Source organism: Peromyscus maniculatus, chromosome 16 (genome assembly GCF_049852395.1).
Source record: "Peromyscus maniculatus bairdii isolate BWxNUB_F1_BW_parent chromosome 16, HU_Pman_BW_mat_3.1, whole genome shotgun sequence".
Taxonomy (NCBI): domain Eukaryota; kingdom Metazoa; phylum Chordata; class Mammalia; order Rodentia; family Cricetidae; genus Peromyscus; species Peromyscus maniculatus.
The window spans coordinates 27,837,715-27,859,690 of NC_134867.1; the positions used below are offsets into that span (position 1 = coordinate 27,837,715).

The following is a 21,976-nucleotide window of genomic DNA, read 5'->3' on the forward strand; positions in this document are numbered from 1 at the left end:
CATCAGGGAGAGAGACCAGAATCAAACTAAGAGCCCATTATTTACAGGAACTCTTTAGCAATATTTCCCTAAAATAAACATTGTGACCAAGTTTAACCCCATAAGTCTGGACATTTGTAAAGTGCTATGATTCTTTTTGTTATTAAATTTTTCTTAAAGTAGAATTATATTATTTGACCACAGCCCTTGAACAATGAGGGATGGTGTGAGGCATAATGAAAAGGACAAGATGTATTCTGTTTTATTCAGGGAATGAAAGTAAGGCTTTGGTGATAGTAAGTCTAAAATACCTCTAAATCAAGAAAATTCTTATAGCAATATGTTCCTTGGTATTTAAAATTTGGTTTCATGGTTTATATGAAATATCTCAAAATCAACATTTTTTGTGGTTGACAAAAATTTCTTTGCAATATGCTAAGAATGCTACAATTGTTAATCAGCACTGCTTCTCACCCTTACCTATCATAAATATGATTCCATTTTATTAAATTTGTCTGTAAAACATAATATGGGGATTTCTCATTTTAACTGAGGCATTGTTTCATCTCTGGCACAATACCTGCACCTGAATCTACTAATATTTTAGCTATTGCCCATGGGCTCTGGCCCCATAGTCAATGCCTCTCCACTCAGACTGTGGCCTGGTGGGATTTCTGGTCCTATCTACACCAGCTTTACCTCTGTGGCTTACTGTGGAATAATCCTCTTGTACACTGTAAAGATGTTTTTTTATCATTGGTTTAATGAAGAGCCATCTAGCCAATAGCTAGGCAGAAAGAGGTTAGGCAGGAGAGCCAGATTCAGAGGACACTGGGAAGAAGGAGGGAAGAGTGGCCAGATAGAGGCAGAGGAAGCAGGAGATGAACATGCTGTGCTTAAAATAGGTACCACCACATGGTAGAGCATAGACAAAAATTAAGGGTTTCCCATGAGGTAGGAATGGACAGTAGGTTGGGGTAAAGGGCTGGTGGGGCAGGAGGAGGGAGAAGGGGGCAATCTGTGGTTGGTATGTGGAGTGAATAGAAAATCTCTTAATTAAAAAAGGACAAAAAAATAAATTAGGGTTAATTTAACTTGTAAGAGCTAGTTAGTAACAAGCCTAGGCTATCAACTGAGAATTTATAATTAATAATAAGTCTCTGGCCAGGCGGCGGTGGCACATGCCTTTAATCTCAGCACTTGGGAGGCAGAGGCAGGCAGATCTCTGTGAGTTCAAGGCCAGCCTGGGCTACAGAGTGAGTTCCAGGGAAGCACCAAAGTTACATAGAGAAACCCTGTCTTGAAAAACCAAGAAATCAAAAATAAACAAACAAATAAACAAACAAAAAATAGTAAGTCTCTGTATGGTTATCAGGGAGCTGGTGGTCCCAAAGAAAAACTCTGCCAACAAATAGCATCTAACCAAATGTCTGGCACTTCAATCCACATAAGACCTGAGAAAGCTTTAAAGTAAAGCAAAGTTTGAAAAACGGAGCTAAAAGCAGCTTCTTAATCTTGTGTTTCTCCAGTCAGCTGCAGTGCAGAGACACATCTCCATCACCTGCAGGTTTGAGCTGCCAATATGAGTCCTGACAGTGTGTCATGAACTAAGCTGTGTGGTAGGTTTAAGGTTTTGCTCATGCAGAAAAGGTTACAGATACGAAGTAAGAACAGATCCAGACAGAGGGGGAAAAAATGAAAAAAACTGTACATGTAACCAACTGTCTTATTAAATAAGAAACACAGAACTAATGCAAAGAAGAAAGCCAAGAGACCAGAGCTATGAGCCTTACCCACCTGCTGCAGCTAGCCAAGAGACCTCTCTGAAAACACTTCCTATGTGTTTGTCATTATATAGTCTTTCTGTTCTGACTTCTCATTGGTTGTAAACCCAAACACATGACTGCCTCGTCACTGCCTGTCTGTAGAGACTTCCAGGTCTTCTATGGTATTGAGATTAAAGGCGTGTGTCTCCAATGCTGGCTGTATCCTTGAACACACAGAGATCTACCTACCTCTGCCTTCCAAGTGCTGAGATTAAAGGTGTGTGCCACGAATGCCCAGCTCTGCTATAGCTTGCTATTAGCTCTGACCCCCAAGCAACTTTATTTATTAACATACAAATAAAATCACATTTCAGTACAAATAAAATACCACCATATTAAAAACCTCTAGCCGGGTGGTGGTGGTGCACGCCTTTAATCCCAGCACTCGGGAGGCAGAGGCAGGGGGATCTCTGTGAGTTCGAGGCTAGCCTGGGCTACCAAGTGAGTCCCAGGAAAGGCACAAAACTACAGAGAAACCCTGTCTTGAAAAATCAAAAAAAAATAAATAAATAAAAAAAAATAAAAAAAAAAACCCTCTAAATGGGTATGTTTACAAATGTACATAGGCTTGGGAGATAAGGAGAAAGGGTATAGAGAGTCACATACAAATAGTTTAAAAATATTAAAGTCTTTAAAGAAAAAAGTAAAGTAATAATAAAAAAATAAGCCATATAGAGATAGAAAATCCTGTATGTTATTGTATTGACTTTGAAGTTTTTGATTGCTGATGAGCAAATAATAGTTGCTAAGAGACAATGGATTGTGAAGGCTGATGGATTAAACCAACCCACATATTTTAAAAGTGTCTTGACTTCAAAATGTCAGTCAAAAATATATTACAATGGGGGAGGGGAGACTATGCATCTATTTCCATAGGAAATGAAAGGCTATGGATTTCTTTGAGATTAATGGAGATCAGATTTGACCAGGGAGGACATCCTGAGTATGTTGGCCACAGACATGGGAGAGGAAGTAAAAAAGGATTACAGAACAGGTGACATGTAAGCTGATCCCTTGACATGGGAACAACTCTGAGATGAGAAAAAAATAACAAAAAAACATAATAAATCTTGTTGGCTACAGAGTCCTCATGTTGTAGCTAGAGTTTTCCTGCCTGGCCCACAGTCAGGACAAATCTCTGTCACCTGCCAGTCCCACAGCCACTCAGACCCAACCAAGTAAACACAGAGACTTATATTGCTTATAAACTGTATGGCCATGGCAGGCTTCTTGCTAACTGTTCTTGTAGCTTAAATTAACCCATTTCTATAAATCTGTACCTTGCCACATGGCTTGTGGCTTACCAGCCTCTTTACATGTTGCTTGTCCTGGCAGTGGCTGGCAGTGACTCCTTCTGCCTTCCTGTTCTTTCTTTTCTCCTCTCAGTTCTGCCTGTACTTCCTGCCTAGCCACTGGCCAATCAGTGTTTTATTTATTGACCAATCAGAGTAATTTGACATACAGACCATCCCACAGCACTTCCCCTTTTCTTTTTCAAAAAGGAAGGTTTTAACTTTTATACATCGCCAAAGCCAGCTTGGTATATTTGGGAATTTGGGCATAGCTTCTCTTACTACTTCCTGCTGGAGGGGGGCGCTGTATCTTATGGGGACACAAAGAAAATTTTAGGATTATGGAGTAGTCCATGAGAGTGTATCATCTGAGCCAGTTGCCTTGAAATGGTTCTGGATGTTGGATCATCTGATCCTTGGTGTCATCAGAGACCTTTCAGGGGGTCTTGGCTGGTCAAACCTGATGTATCTTAATCTGGAACAAATCCATAGCCTCTGGCTTTCTGTGGAAACAAAATCAGAGCCTCCTTTCCAAAGCAAAATATTCTTACATCCAAATTTGGAAGTCAAGGTACCTTTAAAATATACATTTTGGCATAACTCAACAGCTTTTGCAATCAAATGTTTTTTTCCAGTTACAAATATCAAAGAGAACATAATCCAGATTCTCTGTGTGATAGCCATCTTTACATGACTTATTTTTTATATTACCTTGAGCCTATTGCTTTAAACTGCACCATTCTAAGACTGAAATGGCGCTGTGTCTGCTGACTCCGCCCACTTCAGCTTCCCAACATGACATACAGACCATCCCACAGCACATGACTTATTATGAAATGCCATCCTTTCATACGGCATAGATAGAGATTTATATTACAGTTTGATCATACACTCCAAATGTACTAATCAAGTTAACAGATGACTTTTACCTGCTCAAACATAAAAAAAAAATATCTTTGGCTTACTTGTATGTAATGTACAGTCTATACTTGTACTAGTACAGAAATGTATATTACCTTTGAAAGTTTATGTGTTTTCAGAGCAAGGGGACCGGGCAACAATAAAAAATAATGACCCAGGTGATCCAGCATCCCAGAGTGCCTCTGTTGCATTTTTCTAGATTTCTGTATCCAGAATGGCTTCAAGTCTGTTTGGCTGAGATGGCCCAGCCTCACAGACTACTGCAGCTAGTACTTGACCATAATCCTAATTTTTCTCAGGGTCCTCCAAAGATTCCAGTGTCCCCAGACAACAGGAAGCAGTCTAGAAATAACAATGTCCACATTTATAAAAGATGGGTTATGGTTGTTTGTTACCATTCAAGGAGGGTTGGTTACAAATTGTTACTGATCCTGATCAAGAGAAATGCTAAACAAAGAAGTTAAATTCAAAGGTTTCTTCCTAAAGGAAAAAAAAAAGAAGGATATAACATGGAAATGATGAGATAAAAGAATAGATTATTGAATCTATTTTAATCCAAAAAGCAACTATTAATCTCAAAATATTTTATATTGGTATGGATTTGGGTTTATTGATACAAATTTAAGGTTAGTTTTGTTATGCTGTATTTTATATTTCTATTCTTGTTTGGGATATTGTTATTATGTGGATCATTAAAAAATATAATGTATAAGTAAGAAATAAAGGTTAGTAGTCATCTATAATATTAAACTTGTGGTCATATTAGATATGTTTTTAAAGTTAAACAAATATATTAGATAGATAGGTGACCTTCAAACACTTCAAAGACCTAAAGAATATGGCATTTAAAATGTTTTAATAACATGACAGTGAGACAAGCACCTAGCAGCACCAATTTACTTCAGTGAAGATGATGGATATTGAAGAAATTCCATATGGAGTTTGCTTTCTTTGTGGCAAAAGCCAGCTGTCCTTGCCTCAATTGCTGACAGTATACTGTTCAAACTAGACCAACAGGACACAAAAGAAAAGACTGCCAAACTTTGCCAAGACAATGCATGACAGTCCTTCGAAATTCCTGGTTCTTAAAAATATCTGTCAGATATACTAGGCCTGTAGGAAAGAAAATGGATGCCAATGTTGCAAAGGAATTTGGGTGGCTGTCCAGGCAGCCATAGGTAATATTGCCATTAGGTAATATTACATGCTTCTGGGGTCGTTGATGAAGTTAAAGACTAAGTTAAACTTATAGTTTTCCTCAGTTATGATAAAAAGTAAATTAGATATAAACCTTTAGACTTATAAAGATAAGAGAGATACTAGAGTATTTTCTCTAAATTTGCCAAATACAAATGGACTGGATACTGTAACTGCAATTCTTACTTGATAACTACTTATGTTGTATATAATTTTACTGTGTTAAAGTTAAGACCTTTCTTTTTAATTAGACAAAAGGGGTAAATGCTGTGGAACAATCCTTTTATACACTGTGAAAATGTTTTGCTCTCATTGGTTTAATAAAGAGCCAACTCCCAATAGCTAGGCAGAAAGAGATTAGGCAGGGGAAGCTGACTGAGAGAATGCTAGGAAGAAGGAGTGTGCAGTCGCCATCCAGAGGCAGAGGAAGCAGGAAATGAATATGCCATGCTGAGAAAAGGTATTGCCACATGGTAGAGCATAGATAAGAAATATAGGTAAATTTAAGTTGTAAAAGCTAGTTAGTAACAAGTCTAAGCTATTCACCAAATATTTATAATTAATAATTTCTGTGTGGTTATTGGGGAGCCAGTGATCCTGAAGAAAAACTCTGCTAACAGCATCCAAATGTAGTTTTTAACTAAGTTGCTATTGTTCTATTTACCAATAAAGATTCAGGAGTCAGATATTAGGGGTGAAAACCTGCTAGCCCATAGCATCCAAGAAGCCACCAGCTGACTTTCCTTTTCGTTCAGATACTCATCAAGAGAAGTGTCTCTCCAGCTGTCCCAAACCAAAAAAGACTGGAAATTTCAAAAACCCCTTCCTACTCCATGCTGTACATGCTCTATCCATATTCCTGGCTCCTCTGGATGCTCTATGGCTAATTCAACTGGTCAATCGCTCCGAGGGCTTAAGACATTGTACATATTATGGTATTTTCCCCTTAACAATTAAAAAAATAATAAGAAAAAGGCTTTAGTAAGTTAAGATAGTGCTTTTCAGGAAAAAAAATGCATTTTTAATTTCTTTAATAAGATGATTTCAAATCCAAGACAATCTGACAATTTACCACCATGCTGTTGAGTCTTAAATTCCAGGACAAATGGCTGAGGTGCCGATTTAAGATATCAAAGCAGACCTGGCTGCCAGGTTCTCCCAGCATCCCTCAGTTCCTATCTGATACAAGGTTCTCCTGGCTGGCGTACCCCACCCTCTTCCTCGAACTCTGCAGCCCAGGGGCTGGATGCCTTTTCCCCAGAGGTTCTCCTTCTCATCCAGGCATTTTGTTCGCCCACCCTTTTGTACCTTTGCCCTTTCGGCTGCTGCACCTTGTTCTCATCTCTTCCCTTCCCCTCCCCTTCTCCACACATGGCCAAGACCAGTCTGGTCATGTTCACTCTGGACTCTCCCAAATGTCTCTGACGCTGGCTATGCTCTCCCTTTTATCTACATTAAACTTTCTCCTCTGCCATACTTAAGAGCAGTCATTTCTTTTTCTTTTTCTTTCTTTTTTTCATTCATGTGCAAAGCCTGGAAACTGTAGTTCACATCTAGCATTCCACAAAGGTAAGTGACAATTTAACTGTCATTGGGGCCATCAAATCATGAAGCCTTCTAGCAGGAAGAGAGGCAAAGAGGTTGGCATCTACACAGGTCCACAAAATGTCCAGCTTGACCTGGTATTGCTGTTGCATTTGCAGCAGAAATGGAAAGTACTTCAAGAACTACATATTTCCAATGATTTTATTGCTTTAAATTAATTGTGCACTTTGGGGCTCTTTTCCCATAAATAATTTTGAGATGTTTTTCTCTGATTACGTATTGACACTTGGACAGACACATTTTTATCTTTACATTTTCATTCAAACACATCTATTTAATAAGAATGATGATCACACAAGTGATATGTGTAATTATATTCACATTGTTTAATACATTCAAAACAAGACAAACCTTACTGAAAGACAAAGTGTCTACCATGGATTGTTTATAAGTGAAGCTCATGTTACATGTGGATCTGGGTTTAGTGCTACATGCCACTTAAATATTTGATTAAAATATAAATAAAAATATATTCTTATCATCTTTTCTAAATTAATATTTTATATTGTATACAATGTATTTCGATCATCTCCACCAGCTCCTACCTGACTCCCACCATGTCTTCCTCCCAATTTAATGTCGTCTTTTTGGGGGGACCTTCTAAGTATAAACAGTGTTTCCCCTGTGTTCAAATATTCACTAAAGGATCCCTATACCATCAAATACATCGTGTCTGCTTCTGTGGACAATGGGTCATAAAAGGATTCATAGAATGAATAACACTTGTAGGTGTTTTGACTTTGTTGCCGAGTTCAAAACACCAAAAGACCACCTTACCTTTATTGAATCTCAATTAGCCAAATTTTATTTAAGCTGCAGCTAACAAGGCCCACTTGGTCAAGTGCAGAATTGGTACCCTGCTAAAAGGGGGAGTGTGGTTTAAAGGAAAAACCCACAATTCCACATTTCAGTTGTATTTCTGTAGGCCTAAAATAACATCCTTGGTCGTTTGCATTCCTGGAAGAGTTTAAATTCCTAGTATTGTCATAACAGACTCAGATTGCTGACTGGGCTGGCTCCAGACTTCTGGGATGGTTGCTTTGGTCAAAATAGAGTCCTGCTATTTTGCAGTATACACACGCAGGTCAGTGATTTCTGCCTCTAGTTTTGGATGGTTCATTGTAATGCAGGGTCCCTCTGTCTAGTGCATTTTACTCACAGCTTCTAGGTGAATCTTTCTGTGACATAGTGATGAACCAACCTACTTGCATCTTAGGCTTAAAATCCATGGTATGGTAAAGACAAACTAGGCTCATTCCTGTTTATGATTAAACCTCTGTTTCTCAAGGATTAAGCTATGCCTCAGACCTGTAACCTTAACTACAAATGGTTCTGTACTGCCTGTTATAGAAAATGGCAGCCAAGCCTTTGTTTCAAAAGGTTTTTAATAACCATCTAGCTACCCTACCTTTGTTTCAAAAGGTTATTTTGATCACCTATGACTACCTTATTATGACTACCTGTTGTTATGACTACCTTGTCATTTCCTTCTTGCAATCATATATTTCTTATACTTATGTTCTGTTCCTGAGACCCTTTGGAAACCCTCTAACTCTGGACTATAAAAATCTTGTCTTCCTTGAACCCAATGCTGATCTCTTGAAACCTACCTTAGTGGGAAGCAGCCCATGTATACCAATTTAAAAAAAAGCTTCCTTCAATTAATTGCTTACTTCAGTTAATTTGGCCATGATGATTTGGGTCAGTGGTCTTTCTCCTCCCATCTTTGGGATGAACAATAGCTCTTGTGACCACTCTACTCAAGAACTGTAAGCATCTTCTTATGGGCTGGTCACTGAGTGTCCACATGTTCAGACTGACGCTCATCTTGTCACTTCACAGAGCTCTCTTCCAAGCTTCTGCAATGCAGCTAATTTTACCTTCTTGCTGAGCCGAGAAATCTGTAACTTTTTTTTTTAATCTTTCAGATGAAGCACTAGGAAACTCATTGTTCTAAATATCATTCTTTCCAATGAAAATAACACTATCATCTTTAAAACTGCCATACCCTCAGCTTTCACATCTACTCATTTATGGCTTTTAACATTTAGCTTTGTGTAATGGTGATTTTGAGATTCTCTTTTATCTTGGGAATGGTAAGTCCACAAAGTGGGCTTCAATTTTCAGCTGTTAAGAGTTTTTATGCTATTCTTCCCACTGCTATTTTCTCATTCCCACCCCCACCTCCTAGTACTGTCCCTTCTTGAAAGAATATTTTTCTGGGAGTCCTGTTGAGGCAGAATGAAGAGAAGGAAACACTACACGGAGAAGGTGTTTCATGATCTCTCATTTCTAGGTCTGGTTGTGTGAGTATGAAATTTCTTAGCATTAGGTGTACACTGAGGGAAAAGTCTTAAGATAAATGAATTTTACCACATTTCTCCCGCCTTATAGGCCTGACATGTGGTGATACTAGAATAAAATTGGCAAAGTGATATGTGGTTGGAGAGAGTGAAGGCTGGGAGTGAATTATCCAGAGTTCCCGGAACTTATAGACACATAGGGGCAGTATATAGAAATCCTTGTGGTTGCACGAAAAAAATCCTTATGGAGGCCAACAATGTTACCTGAAGAGTAAGAAACATAATTCTATAACGCCCTTAGATATAACCAATGAGAAATTTCTTGAAAATATGATAAAGATGTCATTGGAAACGTCTTCATGTTCAATACTATTATAAAAATATGTTTAAAAAAACAAACGTATTATACATGAAGCAGCTAAGCAAAACAAACAGAATCATTTAAAAATCACTATGTACTTAGTAACTACATACTGGCCCTATGTGTTGAAGGATTGGTAAAGAAGCCTAAATTGACTAAGAATACAAGCCATGGTGGTGCCTGTGACAGCACAAAGCTAGAGAAGGCTAACCCCCAAATGCCTGCATTTCCCAATCCTGATTTTAAATAGATAAGTTAAACTTACTGTCTCCCAAAGAACACAGCCCTAGCTGAGCTCGGGAAAGGCTTCCATGAATAAAGCACCTGTACAGCCTGCTTACCGGACAGAGCACAGAGCCTCAGCACCGAGACAAAAACCCAAGCGGCATGACAGCTCTACTGCAATCCCAACACTTGGCATGTGGCATCCCTGGGACAGGCTGGCTAACCTGACTAGCTAAATTGGTGGATTTAGGGTTCATTGAGAGATCTTGACTCAGGAAATAGCAAATGATTGAGGCAGTTCCCCTAGGTCAATCTCTGCCCACATGAATACTCACCTGCACACACCTGGGGATATGCATATAAACATGCATGCCCACTGTACAAACATACATATGAAAAAAAATGTATCTTTGTTTTTTAGAAAAGGAAAATAAAGCCCGGCAGTGGTGGTGCATGCCTTTAATCCCAGCACTCTGGAGGGAGGGAAAGGCAGGTGGATCTCTGTGAGTTTGAGGCCAGCCTGGGCTACCAAGTGAGTTCCAGGAAAGGCGCAAAGCTACACAGAGAAACCCTGTCTCGAAAAACAAAACAAAACAAAAAGGAAAATAGACGTTTAGAATATTACATTTATATTGATAAACATGTTAAGTATAAATAAGACTGTTGTGTTTGTACTTTATTTTTCTATCCTCCAGAGGCTCCAAACATACCCCTGTGTAAGGATTTGGAATTAATCCCATTAAGAGTGAATATAACACATCTACCTTCCTAACATTGCTCACTGTCATTTTCTAATGTTCTATTAAATTGGTGTTTATTAGGGTTTCAGAAGAATAAACTTTGCCAAGTACATAAAGAAATTTCACAGTAACTGTATGATCTGCAAAGATACTCCCAAGCTGTGCAATACATCTTAATTACATAGAAAAAGCCATTGAGTATATACTCCTATTGCTTTGCTAAAAGCTAGTCATTAGTTTAGTCTCATTCTATTGAATACTTTAAATGCCCTATTCTTCATCTCACACTGTGGGAAATGAATCTTAATTTTAAGCTTTCTACCGAAATTTGGTAAGTTACCTGAGTGACTAGACTGTGTTAATTTGACTTGTCTTGTTTCTAGTATGTAAAATCCCAAAGTTAAATTATCAATTGTATTATTGATATTCATTCTGGGTAGCTGACAGAAACAATTCCCTTTATGTTTACTTAACTGACTTCTCTAAAATCTTAGTGTAAATATAACTATTTTTAGCATTTGATAGCTAAGTTTTAGTTTTTGCTTATTATTTTGATTTGCAAGACAGCAATTCCCTTTATAGTGTAATGACAAAAACCAAGGTTTAATTTTTTTTAGATTAATCTTATTTTTGTGTATGCCTGCATGCTTGTATGTATATCATATGCATACTTAGTGCCTGCAGAGGACAGAAGAGGGCATCAGACCCTCTGGAATTGGACTTATACATGGTTGGGAATCAAACCTGGATCATCTTGGTGTTCTAAACCACCAAACCATCTCTTCAGCCCCTGAAACTGAGGTTTTAGAAAACATTCTTCAAACTTTCTTATTTGACATTCATCATGCATGGGGCTCAGTCCTAAATGTAAAATCATTTGTTTTATATGCACCTTACAAACATATCCAAGGTAACTTTATATGCTATTTTTAAAATAGTTTTGTACATGAAAATGGTGTCACGTGTAAGGTTTTACATTTGTGGTATTTTAACAGCGTTCAAAAGTTGGAGATTTGTGATGAGTTTTGCCCAATTCTGCATTCATGACAATAAGCAGATGTTTATATAAATTACAAGTTAAAGTCATTTGATTTAGCAGGCCATAGAGCTCAAATGGAATTCGATACAAAAATATGGTCAGGCATTAATCTTAACTAAAGCTGCCTCTTTTCATCTTGGCTTAACTTCTTTTCAAAGTTTCCCCTGAAGGCCAGCAGTTTGGTCAAACAGATAAATGGACTTTTATTGCAGTGGTTCTATATGACTGAATCTGTTACCAGATAATTTTATTAAGGAAACGAGTTGAACTTTGCAGAGAAATTATTACAAAAAGTGAGACTCAATGTGATTCATTTTCAGGACACAGTTCACCATGAACAGATGTGAATTAGAACGAAACAGTTCTTCTAAAGGATAATAATATTCATGGCTGGTGGGGTTAGAGGTAAGACAGCCAACACCTAAGTTGATAGAACTCCTTCAGAGCCCGTTTGACAATACTTCTCCATGACTCGTAAGGAAATTTCTAGGAACATCAAAAGGAAGTAAGCATGGTACAGGAAAAATGATACCGACAAATTTACTTTTTGTAAAATCTAAACATTAGAAACAAACTGCAATGGGTTTCAATTGATGTTATGAAAAATTATAGATTTGGTCGTTTTAAATAATTATCTCCACATATGTGTCAGAAATTTGTCATAGTTTTATGTCAAGCATTAATGATTTTTTAATTCATTAAATTAATTAATTTTAATGAATTAAAAATTAATGAATTTTTTTTCTGGGGGTTATGGAGACTGCCTCTTCACCTTTCTCACTTCTAGAGGATGCCCAGTGTGCTTGGGTCACAGCCTCTTTACTTGATAGTCTATTAGCCTCTCCCCTACTCACCTAGAAAAGTTCTCAGAGTTTAAGGATTCCAGTTGATATTGGGTCCACCAAGATAATCCACATGTTCACTCATCTTATTTAACCAGCTCAGCAAGATCAGGTGCGTTATTGGTAGTGTGACATAGTCACTGGAAATTCACAGGTTTCCATAATTATAGCATGGACACCTTTAGGAAAAATTATTTTGTCTCCCACAAAACTGTAGGGAGACAAAAAAAATTGTGAGGTAAGAAATTGTGAGATTTGACATGGTGGACCATGTTAATGATAATGTGATGGGCAGAATCATGATAACTAGGAAACTTACAGCACCTATGTGGTAAGCACTGTAGTGAAAGCTTTACATTTGTTGGCATTTATAACAGTTATATAACATGCCTGCATTATTAGCCTTTACTTTGTACAGTTAAGGGAACTAAGGCACCTTGGCCCAAAATTGGTTGATAAATGATAAAGAGTTTGGCCTAGGAATCCCAACTGTTTGCTTTCAGAGTTCATAAGCTTAATAATAATGACCAGCCAAAAACCAAGTTAAAATATGTTCTGTTGACATAATCCTACTTTTGTAAAAGAAGAATTTGTATAAAATTATCTATGGCTAGAAAAGCTGAGTGATTACTTTCACTTTATTTACCATCACCATTTTACTACACTATTTCTTTAATAGCTATTACTACCCAGACAAGTAAAACATCAAAGTTTGTTTAAGATATCCAATGAATTAAATGCTGTTTTAGTCACTGTAAGGACAATTGTTGCTGATCTGTTTTTAAAATACAATGGAGAGTGTGCAAACTTGGAGTAAAGCTGCTGTGGAGGTGCACAACCAGGCGTGAATTTTTGCTGTAGCAGAGTGTGCAGCCAGCTCCGGCTGGTTTAGAGGCTGTGTACTTAGGACAGACCATGAGTTGTCCTGAAAGATAAATGAAGTGGGTGTGACTCAACCTTGAAAGGTACTTTAAAGCAGGATGCCAAGGTGAGCCCAGATGGAGGTATGCGATGTGGAGCACATTTCCCCACAGAAACAAGGTAATTAACAATAGTTATGTCACCAGACTAGTCAAGGGAAGCCCTTAGCACCCCATAGCTAAATAGTTTATGACCTTCTTTCTAAATGAAAATGCAATCGACATTCCAATGCGAGACATCTCTCCCCTCTACACACCTCTATGGAACAGTCATGATTCTCTCGGCTGTGATTAATGTTTCTTCCACTAAGGCATTTAGTTCCAGGGACAGGAAGAAATGGAACAAGAAGGGCACAGCCACCTTAAGGAATGGAATTGCATCCCTAACTAGGGCACCTTTCCTGGTGTCAGACACCAGCTATACTGTATCTAAAGGACATGATGGGAATTTACTTCACAAGGAACTAAATACAAACATGTAAACACCCTTTAAATACTGCTGTCATGACGTCTTGGTGAAACTGGAAGAAGATGACTGAGAATTACATTAAAATATCACTGGGGGCATGTTGCACCACGGTTTGGAACACCAATTTTTATTTACCAAAGATGAGCATTCAAACTTGACAGTTCTGGCACTGGGAACATGTGAACCTTTCATAGAGACACTTGACCTGCCTAATATTTTAGTTTCTTTCACTTGGGGATTGGCATTGTACCAGTTCCCAGTTTTTCTGTAATTAATGAGACAATGTGATGTAGATTCAGCAGGTAGATACTAGTTGCACACAATACAGACTTAACCTTCGGTTATATTTTTTTGTTCACTCTTCTGCAGATATTGCACTAATAAAAGATCAAGAATAAAAGCCCTTGATTTTTTTTTTTTTTAAGGTTGGGTTTCCTTAGAGGCAGGTACCCAATACAAGGATTTCAGTGCAGTGCTTTATTTGAAAGTTGTCCCAGGGAATCCTGAGAAGCGAAACAGAAGGAAGATGAGATGGTTACCTCTGTAGAGAATGGCGGCTCAGTAATGGTGGGGATGCCAACGATCTGGACTAGTCTGTTTTGGGGATTTCCTGCATGTGTCCTCAGAAAGCTGAGGTCATCATTCCCTACCTCTCCTCTACTGCTTGGTAAAGATGGATCTCAAGGAAGTAATTTCATTTCTTAGCCACGCACCCAAGCACCTCCTATGCTTAGGGAACAGTCCATTCTGCTTATAAAAAGACGAATGCCGTGTATTGAAAGGTCATAGTTCAGTGATTAGAGAGATAGATAGCCTGCTTTCCTGTACAGGCTAAGGATTTCTCACGCTGATTCTGATGGCAGGGAGACTATTAACAAGGTTATGGATGAATCCATACAAATGCTGTTACTCCGGTCAATTTAAAGAGCTGATAGAGCACGTGGCCACACAGCAGCAGCTTTTTCGGCAGACAGCATTAGCTTAGTTTTCCCTTTATTTAGTCTGTCCATGCAAAATACCTGCAACATAGCGGCCACCTGGAAGCTAAGGTGGGGAAAAGCAGAGTGGCAGAAACTAAAAACAACAAAATGCTACTAGATCTCCCCAGCTTCAGTTTTACCCAAAGGTTGTGAAGGCTCCAAAACGTGAGCAACAGCACACACAGGGATACTGGAACTTTATTAACCACTGGAAGCACTTCTCAAAACATTAGGAAAGCTTGTTTACAAATGGGGCGATTTAAAGAGACACTCGTTACAATGTAAAGTATGAACATGAATAATTTTATGAGATCAAACGCCTTTGGCTTTCTAGGATGGGGGAAAAAAATCACTTTTGATTATCCGGTTTGACTTCTGGAGAATACAGCCCCTACGCCCCATTCAATCTCGAGTTACTCTGAAATGTAACGTTTGTTCAAAGAAGCCATCATTGGATGTCCTCAGTATGGTTCAAGTTACCCCCTACACAAATGTCATTTTCCAAGTAAGGCAAGTCCCACTTGCCACAGGAAACTTGTTGCTTAGCTTCCCCCGCCCCTTTTTTCTTTTCTTTTTTCTTCTTCCAGTTTTAAATCTCTAAAGACAGGAAGTGAGATGGCATTTTTTTTTTAAGCTCCGTGAACAGTTCTTATCACTCACAGCAATCTACTCCAATGGCTTTATTCTGCCGTGGATCTTAACAGTATACCCTCACTCGAGCAAAATTAGGGATGTTCTCAGTAGCAGCTGGGGCGGCAAATGCGACTTCCTTTCCTGAATCCCAGTGACCATCCCTTGCTCCAGCATGTTGCTTCCTTCAGCTTTTCACCCGCAGGTGGCAGCAGCGGGCTCCAGAGCGCGTGTCTGCAGGTAAATGCAGCCATCAGTTCTGGAGGGTCACCAACCTGGAAGGGCACACAACCAGCCGGATGGTCCTTGAGGTCGGGTAGATAAGTGCTCCAATTTCGTCTGACCCCTCCGTTGTTGAGAAGAAAGCAGTCCAAAGCAGCCACACTAAACTCATGAATTTCCTCTGGTTCCCTCAATTTCCCAACTTCAAGCAACAACTCAGTCCTTTCCCTGCAGCAGGGTCAGCTTCGAAACTCTCCAAGCTCCTACCTTTCCTGTCCTTGGCACGTGGGTGCTGAGCACGGGGCAATGGGCTGTCCTTCTAGCTTTCTGGGTTCTCATCTCCGCTCGGGTTTTCCAGGGGGGCAGAATGCCTTAGCCGCACTTCAGTTTTAGCCCACCACCCCTTTCCATAACCCTACTCCCCTAAGCGCGCACGCACACACACACACAGAGACACACACACGCAAATTGCTAGCGCCTAGTGCTTCTGGCTGGGCTGCCTGAGCAAGCCCGACACCAACCAAGCAAGCCCGGGCCATGCCACCGGGACTCCACCGGCCCGATGATGATGTTTCCCGGTACCCCCGTCACCACCACCGCCGCCGCAGCTCCTGCGCGCCACGCCGCGCCACCACGCCCGCAGCGGCCAGGGCTGGCAGCCCGGCTCCCACCTCCGAGAAGTTGTCGCCCGGGGAGGGGACCGCGGGCTCCGGAGGAGGAGGACCCCTACACATCGGGGCGAGGGGGAGGGGCGCCACCGGGACGGTGCGCGGACCCCCGCGACCCGCCCCACGCGCGCAGCAGCCCGGGGTGTGGGGTGGTGGTGGTGTGTGTGGCGGGGGAAGAGCGCAGAGCCCCCGCCGCCCCCGCTCCCGCCCCGCCGCGCCCCGCCCCCGGGCCCGCCGCCCGCCCGCCCGGTGGAGCGCCGGGAGCAGCCGCCCGCCGAGCGCGCAGGGAGGCAGGCAGCGCCCGGCGCGCCTTTCCGCCGCCCCCGGAGCCCGCGCGCGCGCGGGGAGTGCGCAGGGCGAGCGGGGCGAGCGCGCGTCGGGCGGCGGCCGCAACTTGGCGGGCCAGATGCCCCAGGGCGCGGTGGCGCTGCCAGCCTGCCGCTGCCGCCCCTGCGGGCCCGGGGCGCGTCTCCTTGGGCGGCGCTGCCCGCGGCGCGGCGTGTGCACCGAGCGAGTGAAGGTATGTGTGGCGGGCGCGGCTGGAGCTGCCGCCGCCGCGCAGGCAGGTCCTAATGCCTGTCACTTCCCAGGACATTGGCAGCGGCAGCCCGGAGCCCCCGAGCCCTGGGCAGGTTTGCCTGTCCTTCCCGGCGATCTGATTGGATAAAGTGGGGGTTCGACGGTGGCCGACGTGGGACAGTCTGGCTGTGGCAGGGGTCTCGGAAACCATGGGTTATTGCAGTGGCAGGTGCACGCTTATCTTTATCTGTGGCATGCAACTGGTAAGTGACGCTTGGGTCCTCTTATTCTGTAATGTGCCTTTGAGAGAGTGGGCAGGGACTGTAGTAAGAGGTCTGCCATTGAGCAGGACAGAAGGAAAAAGAAAAGAGAAAAGGTGACAGACATTACCTGGGTTTAAATTGATTTTAGGGGTGCAGGAGAAGTGAGCCTTTGTGCCCTCCCCCATTTCTGCCCCTCTAAAGACAGTTTTGCAGGTGCGGGTTAAACTTGTTATCTTTAATTTCTTTAAGGGAATCGAGATGTAGCTCTTCTTTTATGCCTGGCAACCCTGTTAGTGTAACGGGGTGATTGTCATATATATTTTACTATATATGTGTGAAGTGGAAATACAGATTATCAGACTTTTCTTTCATATACTTGTTTTGCAGTGTCTTTATTCATTGTGATGTGATATTTTCTAGGAATATTTTGTCGTGTGATTATCTTTAAAAAACTCCTTGTTTAGGTCAGATGGTATTCTTACAGCATTCTGAGCTAGAAAGCCACACTGAGTTCTAAAAGTGTGTAGATTGAAGAGAAATACTTAGATAAACTCTGCAATACCATTGCTACAAAGTGAACCAGTAACCTTTAAATCATTATTGCTACAACAATTCTAAGAAAAAAATAATATCTTGTCTTCCGTTGTGTATGGTATTGCCACTGAAATAGATACTATTGTCTGATCTCACAGGATGGAGAATTATATTACTTTTTGAGGAATGTCCTGTAGCTGCTAAAAAGGCAAGAAGCCAATAATGTCTCTGAATTTCAGTTCCTAAGGGCCATGGAAGGAGGGGCTGAGGGGAGTGTAGAGGTGAAAAATGGCAAATGGTTAATTTGAGGTAGGAAGTACTTGCTTCATCGGCACCAAGTAGCCTTCCATAGAATTAATCTAAATAGTTAGCCTCGCTTGTTTTAAGAAGGCTGGGGAATTGTAGGATGGAAGGCATTATTGAAAGCCTAGTCATTACAAAGTGCTTAAATGAATAAGAATTTGCTGTTGAAACTGACAGAATTCCTTAAGTTTTCTTCACTGTTTACCAGCTGTGAAGACCAGCAGCAAGTTTTTTTTTAATTTTTAATTTGTTTAGCTAAAGTAGAGTTTTTGAGGCATTTCAGCTCTGATTTTTTTCCCCCTCCAAGGAAAGTTCCCTGATGATGTATTCTTGGATCTGTGAATTGCGTACTATGGACTTGGTTGTAAAGGAAAAGAAGACAGAACAAGTGATACAATTTTAGGAGTTTTAGGTTTTCACAATGCTATATAAACCAACTTCTGGTTCTCTACCATAGATTAGTATAAGTTTTGCAGCATGCCACTTTTGCTGTTAATGATAGGGTTAACTAGAGTTTACTTTGTAAAACTACCTATACAGCCCAGATGTCCCAAGTTGTATTACATTTTCCAAATGTTTTTACTTTTGTATATGTTTCAGAATATTTTATATTTGCATATTTAGAGTGTAAAAGCATAAAACTGAGAATAGGTTGGTGGGTAAAGCATGCTTATGTTCAGTTTAAAAAAAAAGTAAGTTAATACTCTTTTAATGAAAGAGGGGTTTTATTAATGTAGTAGGGCAGTTGTATGTATTAGATCAAATGGTATTTTGTGTGACTGCTATACATTCTTAAAATAATTGGAAAAATATAAATATACCAGCAAGTAAGGTAAGTTTACAAATATGATACAGCTGTAGTTTTCTTTGTGTTTGTGCCTGGGTGCATGTGTGTGCCTGTGCATATGTGTCCATGCAGCTGTGTATTGTGGAAGAGTTAAAATACTTATCGGAAAAGATACCTTAATCATGGCCAAGTTCTCCAACCAAATAAAGTTGTCTGCAAGATAGGAATGCTCAGCCTACGCAAGCGCACATTTGAGTCCTGAGAAGTGTCTTATGCTTTATGAGAATCGTGGTCTGTTTTCATTCCCACTTCTTGTGTCAGCCAGCAGACTAATATAATTAGCAGCCATGTTAATGCAGATGCAGAACAAAAAACAAAGGACAAAGAAAATTAATTGTTTAGATAGGGTGAAATAATCACACCCTTTAGGACCTGGGAGATTCTTGTTAATTGCTGTGTTGTAGAGATATTTATGAACTTGTACATAAAATATGCCTTTGCAAATAGTTGTAGAACACCTATGAGAAGAAGCTAGTGTTTTCCTCTATGCTTATGGATATAAAATGTTTATGTATCTTTGAGTTACATCACAGATCTCCAGAATAAGTTTTGAGTTGTGTATCATTGACTGACATGAAACTTCACGAAGTTTTGTTGACTTCTGATGTGTTCAGCTTGTGTTAGGACACTTGGACACTTTTTACTTTCATAACTGTACCTTAGACTTGTTAAAAGTGAAGGAAGCCGAAGATATCTAAGTTTAAAATCTTTCTTTTTTTTGCATTAACTTTTTAAAATCTCTACAAGCATTAATCTTGAAACTTATAAGTAGAATACTGTGTTATAGTTGAAAGATTACATCAATTTACAGCTAATCTTAGGAAAAGATGTGGTATCTTTAGGTACTGTAGAAATAGAGACCTCACTTGTCTGGTTATTTTCAAAGCAGATGAGATATTTTGAACATTTAACATGCAAAGAACAGGGTGAAAAGCTCCACAGGCATTTTCTGGCCAGGAGTCTATATCCTTGCTGTGAATTATGTAAAATATTTTTTCTCTTAATGTTTGGCAGAGTGTAAGCATAAACATATACTATTGGAATATCTGGAAATCAGATTGTAAGATAAGTTACAATTCTGTACTATGATAATCCAATATAAAACTTCCATTCTATGAGAAAGTGTCTGCTTGTCTCCTAAATGGAAATCTTTGAGCTGTGTGGTTAAACTGGCTTCAGATATAAGGGTGATTCTTGCAAGAAGGGATGTGATTTCTGGAGAGAGATTTGCTTCATTGGCAGAATCCAGAATTTAAGCTCATAATCGCTAGAATGTAATTTCCTTGTTATCATTGTTGCCTTCACTGCTCAGAAACTGAAGATTTCAGATAGTAACAGAAATCATCACTGTATTTCCAGTGATGGGTTTAGTAGTACAGGCCAAGCCCAATTTAACTTCTTATTTACAGTCTTCAGACAGGTAGTGAAAGAGCCTGCCTCTTCCCCACCCAGTTTTACTTTGGGTCAAAGACTACTTCATATAAATGTTGAAAAAGAAGTACTGTAATATTTTCCAGTGACGAGAAATTACTCAATTATAACACAGAAGAACATAACTTGTTTTAGATGGAAAACACAACTTTGTTTGCAAGTAAGCGAGCTTCAGATCTCACACACTTTCATACGTCAGAGGCCTGTGTGGCATGAAGTGTGTATCTCATAAACTACTGAAAGTCTAGATTTGCTCTCAGCTGATTACCACTTGCAAGTGACGTTCTTGCCCGTGTGATCTATGAAATGTTACTAACCTGGAGCAGGTGTCACTAACAATCAGGTTAGCAGCAGGGCCTGCAGCTGGGTGAAGCAACGCATTTGGAAATTAAGCATGATAGTTGCTTTCTCCTGCACAGTTACTATGCATTTTAGGCCACGGATGTAGACATAAATAAAACAATTTTCCTTTTAATTATAGAGTACTGTATCTGTTGTGGCTCTTATGCATTGTTCTCCATTATTTGGTGAATATTTGATTACTTTGGAGAAAATCAAAGCATGGACATGAAGTAACTCGGGAAGTGTAGGTGGAGTGTTATGGTGTTCTGGGGGTACTGCATTTGACATGTTGTTCACGGATCTAACTCACGAAGAAGAGTGAAAATTCCCATATGGCACTTTAGAAAGTTGTGAAATTGAAACATTCTAAGGGGTTTCTAACTTGTAAAAATAGCTTTTCTTGTTTGTAATGTTTTCTTCACATGTACAAGAGCATTTTTTGGTATATCTTAAAACACTCATTAATTGTAATTAAGCATAATTATTTTTTCTCTAAGGTTTACCAAGAAAAGGATAGAAAGTTCTCTTGATATCTATCCTTGTGTCTTTTAAAAAAAGTGGCAAATTGGTATGATGTTCTGTACCTCATTTCAGTCAGTCAACTTGTAGAACTCTTCCCCCTTTCTCCATACAAAGGCTTGGATAGGCAGTACCCTCTGTGCAAAAGGTCAGCATGTTCCTAGGGTGGAGCCAGGATGTAGGTGCTGTCTCGGAAAAGTAAATGGCCATTGTCCCCTCCTTTCCCCAAGTGGTGCTTCTTTACTTTGGAGTCAAATTTTCTACTTACCTAATCAAGAATTTCAGAATAGAAGTCAGGGATACCTTGAAATAGCAAGCTTGCTTTCGGGGTGGGGGGGGCACTGTTTCATTGTTGGATATGTATATGTCCTCTAAATTAGAATTGCAGATATGAAAACAAATTTTCACACCTTTGTGTTTATAACAGAAATAAAAATTTAATGCTAGCACCAATTGTACTAAATATTTTTTATATATTTCTAGTGCCTAAGATTTTTAGGAAGTATATTTTACTTACACTGATAGATTTTTCAAATTATACAGTGTCATCTGCCCATAGGTTTATATTAAACTACCACTATACCTTACAACACACAGGCGTCAGAATCAAACCAACATATGGGAAGCATGTCCTCATCCTAATATCTTTCAGTTTTTGACTACCTCCCTATGGAAACTTGATAGCTGTTTGTAGCAGAGTAAAATACCATAATTTGTCACCTAGCAGTGGGAACAGATTCTGAGAAAAAGCATCATTAAGTCGTTTCATTGTGTGAACATCATAGAATTTATTTACACAAACATGCATGGATCACTTGCTACATGGCAGGTGGTAGAATATGGCCATGGTCTTATGTATGCCTGCAGCCAACTGAAACACTTCAGAGTGTGTGGCCATCCATAGACAACTTTGGGGCAGATATATTGCATGCAGGGTTCCTTTTTTAACCTGTCTTTCATAATAGTGATTGGTTGAAATAGTATTTACACCTAAGGTCT

At 39.9% G+C, this 21,976-nt stretch overlaps 1 protein-coding gene across 2 annotated transcripts in view; it reads left to right on the top strand.

The window, feature by feature from the left end:
* Nucleotides 1–16,599: 16,599 nt before the first annotated feature.
* Nucleotides 16,600–21,976, top strand: part of Nkain2 (sodium/potassium transporting ATPase interacting 2) — a 1,058,393-nt gene continuing 1,053,016 nt past the window's right edge. Inside the window, exon 1 of one of the 2 annotated variants that reach the window (XM_076552533.1) lies at nt 16,600–17,001. In XM_076552533.1, coding sequence (XP_076408648.1) covers nt 16,948–17,001 — 54 coding nt within the window. In that variant the 5' untranslated portion in view covers nt 16,600–16,947. The remainder of the gene's footprint in view (nt 17,002–21,976) is intronic. The other variant, XM_006981258.4, reaches the window with a different exon arrangement.